The 11,557-nt window shown below is 48.3% G+C and overlaps 1 protein-coding gene across 1 annotated transcript; it reads right to left on the bottom strand.

Annotated features, from left to right (window-relative positions):
* Positions 1-2,998: 2,998 nt before the first annotated feature.
* Positions 2,999-7,309, bottom strand: LOC117851281 (homeobox-leucine zipper protein ROC8). Its single transcript, XM_034733072.2, has 10 exons — positions 6,654-7,309; positions 6,427-6,544; positions 6,103-6,288; positions 5,490-5,960; positions 5,291-5,389; positions 4,992-5,204; positions 4,706-4,886; positions 4,354-4,616; positions 4,129-4,218; positions 2,999-4,009 (listed from the first exon to the last, which is right to left on the bottom strand). The coding sequence occupies exons 1-10, from the start codon at positions 6,746-6,748 to the stop codon at positions 3,626-3,628; spliced, it is 2,100 nt and encodes a 699-aa protein (XP_034588963.1). The 5' UTR covers positions 6,749-7,309; the 3' UTR covers positions 2,999-3,625.
* Positions 7,310-11,557: the final 4,248 nt, after the last annotated feature.

Below are 11,557 nucleotides of genomic sequence, written 5' to 3'. Positions count from 1 at the left end.
ACACACGCACATAACATTGTTGATTTTTGTTGCTCGCTAGTTGCCAACTATGTTTTGGTACTTATAAGGACTCTTAGGCTAATGATCTTTTAGAAAACATATGGCTAGCATAACCTTTTGGGCCATAAGAGTATTGAGCTAGAGCTAGGTACATACTAATGCATATTAAATCTATCCTGGATTTATCAAATACGGGATAGATATGGGTTCATCCCGACTAAAAATGGGATCCAGCAAAAATGGGTGGGATAAACCATCTCCCGTTCCCCGTCCCATTTCCGGACTTATCCGTGAATCCAAAAAAGGACGGATCAAATGTGAAAAACGGGACGGGCCGGTACAGAATTTATCCCGTCCGTTTTCAGCTCTAGGCCCAGCCCAGAGGTCGATCAGCACGCGCATGGCTGATGGCCCCGCTCGGCCGGCTGCGATGCGATCGATCTGTGACAAGTTCGCGCAGGGCAAGGCATGCAAACCATCCGTACCCGACTACGCGTGTGGCAGTGTTTCACCAGTTGTTGCTAGGGTTCTCGTCGACACCCATGTAGCCCAACAGTGTTCTAGTTGGAGCGTGCGCCCTGTGATCTGCATGCAATGCGTTGCATTCCAGCCACTACTCCCTTTCTCTTTCTTCTTCTCGCTAACATAATCTAATCAGGTCTTTTTCTATGCATATTTTTTATAAAAAAAGGGAGAGGTTAGCTGACGCATCTATCGTAGTACTAGCCTCGTAGGGTAGCGAGCTCCGGAATGAAGAGATGGGCAGGGCAGGGAGGAAGGGGGATAATGACAACTACGAGCTCTACGCTGCGGCAACAGTATAGCAAATTTAAGTCCTCATTCAATACCGTCGTACACATATTCTCCAGCAAATCAACGCCGGCCCGCCCGGCCCGGCCGCCCTGAAAAACCTATGCTCGTATCGATCGCGTGACGTCACCGTCACCAGGCTGATGCAGCTCGATCGATGTGACTGACCTACGAGCTGAGGCTACGGTCGAGTCGCATGATCCCTGTGCGAGTCTGTGCTAGGAGTGTGTGTGTGTGTGTGAGCTGCCACGCATCATTTGTGGTGAAGTGACGCGGGCGTGAGCGAGCGCGGGGGAGGAGGCAACGGCGGCGCTTCAGTTAATCTGGGAGTTGTGGGTGGGGCAGGCCGTGGCTGTTGTTTCCGAGAGCGGTTCTCTTTGGTGTGATCGATCTAAGGTGCTGTTTGGTTCTTTAATTCCCAGATGTTTGAATTCAGAGACTAAAATCTATTAAAATAGATGAACAAAGATGAAAATATTCCTAATCAATACATAAGGAAGGGTTCGGGATAGGTGGGAATGGACAATAAATGAGGGGCAGCGAGGACCTCCTCGTATAGAAGGGATATATCGCTTTGTCAAAACTCAAAACTATTTTGATAAAAACAACTCAAAATTATTTTCCTCTGGACAAAAAACAAAAAACTATTTCTCACTTCCTACTCCACCTCCCTGCTGAGACAGTTCATAATCCCTGAGACTAGCTTGTCGCCTCTTTCTTGGCATTGATTTTCTCCACAGTACGTACTACCTTACTTTCTACTTTACTCTGCCACAACCAACCACTACAGCACTTCGTAATCCCAAGCATATCTTGCCATCCATCCCAAGCACATCGAACCCTAGTCAGCACTCACCAAAAGCACATCTGATAAGAGTTATTTTCTTCATCAGAACTATTTTCCCCTCGCACAGTCGCACTTCACTTCCTACACTAGCTTAGATCTGAGCATTTTAGGTGCCAGGTCCAGCTCGGCCCGAGCCCACCGGCTTAGCCCACCCATGCTAGCTTCAGGGCTGAATTTGGTTAAAGAAAATCATTTACGAAAAATTTGTCAACATTTCCTACTCTACAATTAAATTTAATTGTTTTTTAACTTACAGATTACCTAGTCTGAAGTCGTCCATGGGACGGGACTCGACGTGAATTTTAGGGATAAAATTGGCCCCCCTTTTTTCCAGCCTGGCTCACAAAATACTCAAGTCTATTCTAGCTAGTTTCTCTGTTGAGGACAATTAATAATCCTAGACTTTTATTGTCACGCCCACTAAGATCGTGGAACCAAAAGCTTGATCTACATAATGCATGCCTTAGCTTGTCAACACTGTTTTTCACCTTAGCATGTACCTTACACTCTACTCTACTCTACCAACAACCGACCGCTATTGCATTTCGTGATCCCAAATAACCTCTTGTCATACATCTCGAATGATCTCCACCGGCCTTGCAGCTAGTTTTTGATGGTAACACTGCCTCGTTGCTCCATCTCCTTGTCGTCCACTAGAGAGCAGTGAACTCAAAGCTTTGCCCTGGCATAAACCCCCATCACCAAAAGCCGTCAAAAGTATCACCAGCGACAGGGCAGAAAGGTGGCGTACGTGAACGGATCTCAAAGCACGATGTTCTTTTTTTTTCCGTCGAAGATCGATCTCGGCCGTCCATCGCCTGATCCCCATGGACCCAGTGCAAACGTCACACCGTGCGCGACACCATGGATGGACTAGGGCTGCGTGCGTGTGCGTGCGTGCGTGAGATGCCGATCCCATCGTAGCAGGCAGTAGCCTGCCTTCCTCCCGGGGGCTGCGCGGCCCAGCCAACCACCATATTAAAGAGACCATCGCAGGAGCCTGAGCCCTGAGCTACTGAGCTAGCACGGTGGTGCGTGCCGGCGCCACCCACTTCCGCCTGCACGCACTTGAATCGCGCGTCCAAATCGGCCCTCTCCGCCGCCGGCGAAGATGACCGCCGGCCGCCGCCGCCGCAGCAGCAGCGGACGTGCCACCCGCAGCTAGCTGCTCGTCGTCACAGGTCGGTTTCTTGGGAGATCGAATCGAAGCGCCGGCATGGGGCGTGCCGTCGCAGTCGATGATTGACAGCGATACGACAGGGCCAGGGTGCAAGCCGCGAACTACCAGTCTACAAGCACTCCCGGCAATAGCATAGCACCACACGGAAAAAAGGAAGCAGGGGGCCATGAACGCATCTCACAGCTTTTTACCAGAACTTGTTTTTTCTCCTTTCCATTTATAACCGAAATGAATGTTCATTGAAGGCTTTACATTAATGGACAGAAGTCAATACCCGCACCATTCATCCCCTGCTGCGGCACCAACAACGACAATGGCGAGATGACAAGGATGGATGGATGGATCCTGCATGGAAGAGGCCGGAAGAGCTGTGGTGGTGGTGTGGGAGAAAAATGGCTGCAGCGAGAGGAATGGGACACGGTAGCATGGTGCGTTCTTGACTCCCTCAGCCTGAAAGCCTTCGATCTGTTTGGCTCACGAACGAATGTTTCTAAGGAAGAAAAAAGGAAAAAGAAGAAAACTCGACGAATCCTGCAGATTTAAGCAAAAGGAAAACGACACCGAATCTAAAGGAGGAGGAGAGCTGTTATGGTGGTGATGGATCATGGATGGGTTGATGAGGAGAGAGCTGCGTCAGCTCCGGGAGCAGCGGCAGGTGGCGTCCATGAATGCGAGCATTCAACGGGCCAACCAACTCTCTCGTCAGTCACTCACTGTGGCGGAGGCGGCTGGCGAGGCGGGGCGGGGGGGAGGCGGCGGCGATGGTGGATCGGAAGACGATCGATCGATCAGGGGCCGGCGCAGTTGAGCGCCGCCTTGATCTGCTGCACGGTGGTGCCGATGAGGCCGTTGACGGTGGCGACGGACTCGGCGTTGAGCCTGGACGACGGCAGGTTGCTGACGAGGATCTGGAACGCGACGGTGACGACGCAGCCCGGCGGGGACGCCAGCGGGGCGGCGCTGCTGGACGCGCCCGCCGCGCCGGACCCCGGCCGGCCGTCGGGGAGGATGGCGAAGCCCGACGGCAGCAGCGGGATCCCCGACGGGTCCTCGCCGCTCATCACCACGTTCGCCGCCGGGAGGTCGATCGGCGAGTACACCACCAGCGACCCCGACGCGTCCGTGCAGCTCTCCTGCAGGATCAGCATGCTGTTCTGGTTCGCGTTCAGCCCCTGAAACACCAAAAAAAGCGCCATCAATACGTTGTCGCCAGGAAAACAGAATCAATTCAACAGCACAATTTCGCGTTAATGAACACGAGACGGAGATGACTGGTCGGTCGATTGCTCACTCTCAGCAGGGAGATGCAGTTGCCGGGGTTGGAGCCGTTGGGGATGCGCGACACCTCCTGAACCTGATTGCCGTGCGACAGGACGTCCCACTGCGGCGCAGCAATGGCAAAGGCAAACAACAATCAAGGCGTGATGGCGTTAAATCTTAAATGGCGAGCGCGCTGCGGCTGATGGTGATGTGATGTATCCCGGAGTCCGGACGGCGAGCCGAGGCGTGGGCGTACCTGGGATCGCACGGTCTCGTCGCGGACGAAGGCGAAGACGTGGTCGCCGGGGACGGGCAGCCAGATGGAGGTGGCGGCGCTGAGGACGACGCCGTTGGGCTGGCCGGGGTCGGCGCTGCGGTGCGAGGACACGCGGACGCTCACGTCCGTGGTGCCCGACAGCGGCGTCCACCGCTGCAGCGCTGACGAGCTCAGGCTCGCGCAGAAGCTGCTCACCATCCTCTGCGACAGCTTCATCATGCTCCGCTTCCCCTCCGGCGTCACTGCCCATCAGCGGAACACTCATCAGGTTCAAGCATTGCACGATGTTTGATTCTGTCAACAAAATGGCTTCATATGTATCTGTGCGTACCTCCGGCGAGGTCGTGGTGCGACGCGCCGAGCACGGCGAGCGACGCGAAGCGCTCGCACGCGCGCTGCAGCGCGGCGAGCCACCGGTGCGCCCCGAACGCGGCGCCGCTCAGCACCAGGTTGCGGTAGAGCACGTTGACGGGGAGCATCTGCTCGATCTCCATGTGCTCGACCCAGGTCACCTGCAAAGACACACGAACGTGTCAGGGACACCCCCGCCATTGTAGCACACAGGGCAATGCACGTGCGTACACGCGTGGAGCAAAAGCACGAGCGGCCCGCGTGACCTTGGAGTAGCCATTGGACATGTCGGCGATGAGGCACCCCGACGGAAGGCGGCGCGTGCGCGACGGGATGCCGCCGTAGTGCGCGTCGCGCTGCCCGTCCAGGGAGACGTCGGCGACGGCCCAGAGGCCCTGCTCGATCTGCTTGCAGTAGCGGAGGAAGCTGAACTCGCGGGTCGGGACGGCGGGCGTCATGATGTGCAGCTCCTCGTACATCTGCAACGACGACGTGACGGCATTGGTTAGTTTCTTCCAAGGATCACGAGAATCATTCCAAGGATTCGATTCTATGGCGGCATTACCATGATCAATGAATCGCTCCTGCCGCCCAAGCCGTTCACGAGGACATCGACGGTGTGCGCCCTGGACACGATGCCGGGGAAGAACTCCATCCACTTGTTCTGCAACAATACCAGAATAGCAGCAGCAATCAATCGTCGGGACGCCTGAGCAAACAAACCGAAGCATGCCGGTAGAAGAGGAAGGGGAAGGAGTGCGTACCGTGTCCATGAAGACGTCGACGAGCGCGACGGCGCTCATGAAGACGAGCGCCGAGTCCCTGGACCCCTCGACATTGATGTCCGGCGGGCGGAACTCGCCGCCGGGCTTGGCGAAGAGGCTGTCGTAGGTGGCGACGTTGAGCGTCTCCCTCGCGTCCCCGGCGACGCCCTTGGCCCAGAGCTGCTCGCCGGCCTGCGCGAGGCGGATGAGCTCGTCCATGGCGCGCGCCGCCATGTCGACCATCATGGGCCTCTCCATCTCCGTCACGGGCGCCGGCATCTGGAACGGCATCCCCGGCGGGCACCCGCCGAGGAGGTCGAGGTCCAGCGACGGCCCGCCGCCGCCGAGCCCATGCCCGGGCATCCCGCCCACGGACAGGTCCAGCGACGACACGGACATGGGCGGCACCGGGGGCATCTGCGTGAACGGCCGGCCGAGGTACTTGGAGGTGTAGCTCGACATCCGGTCCAGCTGCGCGTCCATCCATCCGCATCAGGTTGGCATTGGCACCCAAGAAGAAGAACACCAGAGACGTACTATGAAAATATACAGGAGGACAGGCCGGCGAGGGCGTCGCCGGAATCGGCGCGCCCTTGGTCAAGCCAGTGGTTACCTCTTCCTTGAGGCGGGCGTTCTCCATGCGGAGCTTCTGCTCGTCGAAGTAGTCCTCGGTGACGGGCGGGCCGCCGCAGTTGGGGCAGATGACGTTCTTGAGCGCCTCGCGCATGGTGATGTTCTCGCACCGGATCTTGTCGTTCTCCGCGCGCAGGAAGCAGTTGTCCGCGCGCTCGTGCTGCGCCTGCAACTCGCCAAACAACAAGCACAGACACGCGCCATCAAGAATCCGTGGAAAACAAGCCGACAAAAGATCGAAATGGAAAACGGCGACCTCGTGAAAGAAACAAAATCAAGGGAACTCGAAGAAGACACACCGTACCTTCATCTGGGTGCGGCGGTTCTGGAACCAGAACTTGATCTGGCGCGGGTCCAGGCCGAGCTCCCGGCTGAGCGCGGCGCGCTGGTTCTCGTCGGGGTGCTGGCACTCCTTGAACATCCTGCAGCCACGGGGCGAGCGCCATTATTACATCCCTTCAATCATCACGACGGCGCCGGCCGGAAACCAAACAAGCGAAACGAGAGAGAAAGGGAAGGAAGAGAGCGTACGCCTCGAGCTGCTGAATCTGGCGCGGGGTGTGGCGGTGGTAGCGCTTCCGCTGGCGCTGGCTGTCGGAGCCCTCGGGTTCGTCGCCGAAGTCCATTGCTGCCGCCGCCGCCGCCTGGCTACCAACCTCCGCTCGCTCGCTCCTCGCTCTCTACGGCTGTAGATGGAAGAGGAGAGATCTCTGTGGTGTGCTGCAGTGCGGTCTGTGGCCTGGCCCCCCGGTCCTATTTATACACGACGATGAGCAGGCCGAGCAAGAAAGCGCCGGGGCGGTAGCCGCCTTCCAACTCCAGACGAGCTGCGTTGCAGAATAGGCAGGGTATCGCGGAACCTTGGATCCAGCCATGCTTCACGCCATTCCCCCCTCTGCTTCCACCTGGTTTCCTTTTTCGCCCTCGCCTCTCCTTCTCTCTCCTCCTCTCCCGTTTCCGCGGCGGCGGTTACACTTGCTGGCTCCGTCTCTCTCTCTCTCCTCGGCGCCGCTCCTTGGCCGTCCTGCCAATCTCTCTTCCTCCTGCTCTGGCAGGAGAGGGAGGGTGGTGTGAGGTAGCAGGAGCAGTAGTAACCGGTGCGAGCGAATTAAGGGGCGAGGTTTTTAAGCAGGGCAGGGCAGGGGGCGCCCGGCGAGGCCATGACCACTCTCTTTCTCTCTCTACAGTCCCTCTGTTGGGTTTGGATGGGAACAGCTGGGGCCATTTAAGGCCAAACGGGTCGGGTCTGCATGCTGCATTTCCTCACCAGATTCCCCTACCCCTCCACCCGCAAACTACTCCACGGCTTTGTAAATTTGTCTTTTTGTGTTTTATTTGTGTTATGAAACTTGTTTTGCAATGGGCGATACAGTGTAGTGTGTGCTACAGGTCTATAGCATTTAGATTTTGAAACTTGAATGTCTATGATGCTTATTGATCGAGTGGTGATTGAATATGCTGCTACCTTGATTGAATTTGGAGTTCACAATGATCAACTATAGGCCCGTTAATTCGCAATAATGTTTGTTGCATATTAATAGGATTTGATTTTGCGATTTGTAACGCGTGGATTGCGCCATTTATTATTTGTTTCCATCGTATCCATGATCTTATCCGTGTGGATATGATCTTGTAACGTAAATTTGCACGTATTGTTTTTTATCGTGCGGCTGATTCCATAACGTAAACTTGTATGTACTACTTTTATCCGTGCAAACACCTAACCTTGTATCATAAATTTGCACGTATTATTTTTAATCTATACGGAAACATAATTTAGTGACATAAATTTGCACGCATAGTTTTTATCCACGTGTAGTCACGTAACGCTAATAGCACGTAGTGTTTCTTGCTTATTGATAGAACCAAGTTTTCGAACTTGACATCTGAATTTGTGGAGAGTATTTGCTAATGTTCGTATGCCTCCACTTGATTGGAATTTAGTAACATAAAATTCAAGCGAGCAAGTAATATTTCATAATGATAAAACAAAACCAAAATTTTACGTGTGAACTAGGTAGCGAATTGTTGACATGATCCAATATTGTTTGCATACTTTTTATTCAAGCCAAATTTCATAACACAAATTTGAAGCATGCAATGCTTCATGTCTATTAATATAATTATTATGCGTATACTTTTCAATCGAGCAGGATTTTGTAATGTAAATATGAAGCGTCATGCTTCATACTTATCAACATAACTGGAACTCTACGTGTGAATTGGGTAACAAATTATTGTGTTGTTCCTTTATTATATGGATACTTTCCATCAGAGTGGAATTTTAGAAGAAGAAAAATTGATGCATGAGTGCTTCATATTTTATTAATGGAAGCAATTTTGGAACACTATGTGTAAACTAAGTAACGGATTGTTGGCATCCTCTTTTACCGATTTTATATTCCCTACTCAAGTGGCATGACTTTTTCTGTAATGTAGATTTTCAATCATTTTCATAGCGTGTGATGTCCCTTCTGTGTATGGATATATTTAGAATCCATACACATGGAATAGAGAAGGATTACTTAATAGTATCATCATAAATATTATATTATTTCTGCATATCTATTTCCATTGGTTGTCTAATTTTCTGTAATATAAATCCTTGTTTCATGAAAATGTGTGTTGCAACCATATGTATTAATGGAACCTTAGGAATTTTTTAAAGAATTATTGATAGTTTCTTGCACACTGATCTCTACTCACTTCTATCTCTACTACAGTTAAGCTAGGACTCTTCAAGTAAAGTAAATTTGCAGTCCTATGATCACAAAGAGCTTTTATTACATGTTATGAAAATCAACCGAAGGATTACTACAATGTAGTACTATTACTTTGTTGTTTCATTTGCATTGATATTTCCATTAAAATGGATGGATTGGCCTTATTAACCTAACTTTATAGTTTTGTCATTTCTCATGGTGTTATTTGATTAAGTCCAGTATGAATTCGTAATAGTGAGTCAAGAATATGAATTATATAAAATGTTGTGTGGCTTATCTCATATGTTCCTTCATTAGGGCAAACTATTAGTTGTTTCTTATGTACTAAAATGAACATGATCTTTTATCTTTAGTACCTATAGCATAAGCATCAAAGAAAATATTATTCAAATATTTAAATGTCTATCTTGTTATCGTTCTAAGAGCAAACCTCATAATCTTCACATACTATGCATTTTGTTATATAAATATGGTATAATTGGATTCACATCATATAATATTTTCACATGGTTATGATTTGTGGTGCTATAAACATTTTAGTATAAGAGAAATTATAAATTTTGAAAATGGAGGGCGAAGTAGAATCAACGTGAACATTCCATATTGACACTGAGTCTGTACCCTCAGTGATATGACTAATATAATTCTTAAAATAGTTATAATTTATTATATTGGATTCGAGCGCATACAGCTTGAGACGCTCGGTTAAATAGCCTTAGCGGGATTGGTTCCTTTTTTCTATTGATCCATATATAACTTAGCATCAACATGAACATTTTATATTGACACTGAATCAATGCCAGCAATGATATGACTAATATAATTCTTAAAATAGTTATAATTTATTATATTGGATTCGAGCGCATACAGCTTGAGACGCTCTGGTTAAATAGCCTTGGCAGGATTGATTCCTTTTTCTATTGATCCACAGATAACTTAGCATCAACGTGAATATTCCATATTGACACTGAATCAATGCCAGCAATGATATGACTAATATAATTCTTAAAATAGTTATAATTTATAATGTTGGATTCAAGCGCATACAACTTGAGATGCTCTGGCTAAATAGTCTTAGCAGGATTGATTCCTTTTTCTGTTGATCTAGAGATAACTCCAGATATCCAGCTAATAAAGTTTTCAAAACTTTAGCAAGAATTTAATATGAAATTAAGTTTGTACAACTTTGTTACCATGTCAATATGGCAATCTTGATTTTTATACTAGGGAGGTGCCGGTATTTTTTACCCTGCAGCCTATTGAGGGATATCCCGAGATAGTAGATTGATCGGTGCGGGAATCATCGGGTCTGGAGCCTGATGGTAAAGTAGGGGGACACAAGATACAATTTTAGTTGCAATAGAGTTGAAGTCGATCTAAGACGAGCCGAGAAAATCCTCATAATATTTTGGGCCAAAGTATTGCGCCCGAGAAAGACATCGGTCGGGCTTGGGCCCTGACCGAGCGGACCACTATTTTTACGCATAAGACAATTGAAATAAATAATCAGCCCCAGCCAGATCAGGCCCTCCCAAATTTTTTCGGGCCGGCAAAATTAGCAGCACGCTCGATCCTATTAGAGGCATGAGCCGAGCTTAGCCCGGCGCGCTCAGACTAGGCTATTGGGTTGAACCTGGCCGGGCCTTATTTGCTCAGGTATAAGTTCAAGCATACAACATATATGTCCATGGACATGAAAGTTTAAATCTTATTTTTATTTGGATCCCTTGTAAAAATTGAATGGGTTTGCTACTTGTGTGTTGGATCCTAGACAGCATGCCCATAAATGTCTAGTTGAGCTCTTAAGTTGGACTTATTATTCCACTTGTGAGTCAAAATGAACCAGATATGGTTGTAAAAAGTTACTGAATTTGAAAAAAAAAATAACATATTGTAGTTGATTGTTGAGAAGATTGGTCCAAGTAGAACTTTGATGCCTTATTTGTGCTAACAAAGGATGACCAAAGAAAAAGAAGCAATATGATGAGGATTGATGTACTACAATTCAATTCTCTTGTTCCTTGCTCCTTTAATAACTCCATATGACTATTGATTGAACTTCATAAGTGTTACCTATTGTTGGTCAAATAAACTTTGTCACTAATTCTTCAACATAATGGATGCTCATCATTTGCATATGTACATCATCAAAGAAGATATTGTTTGGTTAAATGTATGTGCATACAAGTTATTGCTTTTAAATTGAAACAAGCTACTAAATCTATTTATAAAGAATATGTCAACAAAAAGATTACACATATATTTTTAATTATGCAAGTAGTTCTTCAAATACATCAAATCAGAACTAGATTCATTGTGCTTTGAAAGCAATGTTATAATCATGTATGACTTCTATAACTTATTATAGGTAATGTTTAAAATTGCAACCACCCTATATCCAATCACATATATACTTAAAATATGTCATCTATAAATCCAATATTTAATTAATATTGATATTTATTTTAAGTTATTTTGATAAATTATCATTATGTGTGAAATATTTGATAATTCTAGTTTTAATTTATTAAATTTGGGGAACAACATAGTTCATGCCAATAACATGTTCCCAAATTGTAGCATCAACATTGAAGATGCTTCCATATTCTATTGTATATAATGATGAACCATGAATCAATGCTAACTTCTATATGTTCAATAAAAATTCTAGAAACAGTTGTAATTGATTGTGTTGGATTTAGATGCAAACAG

Source organism: Setaria viridis, chromosome 4 (assembly GCF_005286985.2).
Source record: "Setaria viridis chromosome 4, Setaria_viridis_v4.0, whole genome shotgun sequence".
NCBI classification, from domain to species: domain Eukaryota; kingdom Viridiplantae; phylum Streptophyta; class Magnoliopsida; order Poales; family Poaceae; genus Setaria; species Setaria viridis.
This window is presented reverse-complemented; position numbering and strand designations above follow the sequence as displayed.

Bases quoted from the DNA above. Each gene is read 5' to 3' on its own strand.
- LOC117851281 (XM_034733072.2), bottom strand. From the start codon at position 6,748: ATGGACTTCGGCGACGAACCCGAGGGCTCCGACAGCCAGCGCCAGCGG. The intron at 5,205-5,290 runs GTAATGCCGCCA...TCGTCGTTGCAG, and splicing joins GGAGCGATTCATTGATCATG to ATGTACGAGGAGCTGCACAT. The intron at 4,219-4,353 runs GTACGCCCACGC...GCTGCGCCGCAG, and splicing joins ACGAGACCGTGCGATCCCAG to TGGGACGTCCTGTCGCACGG.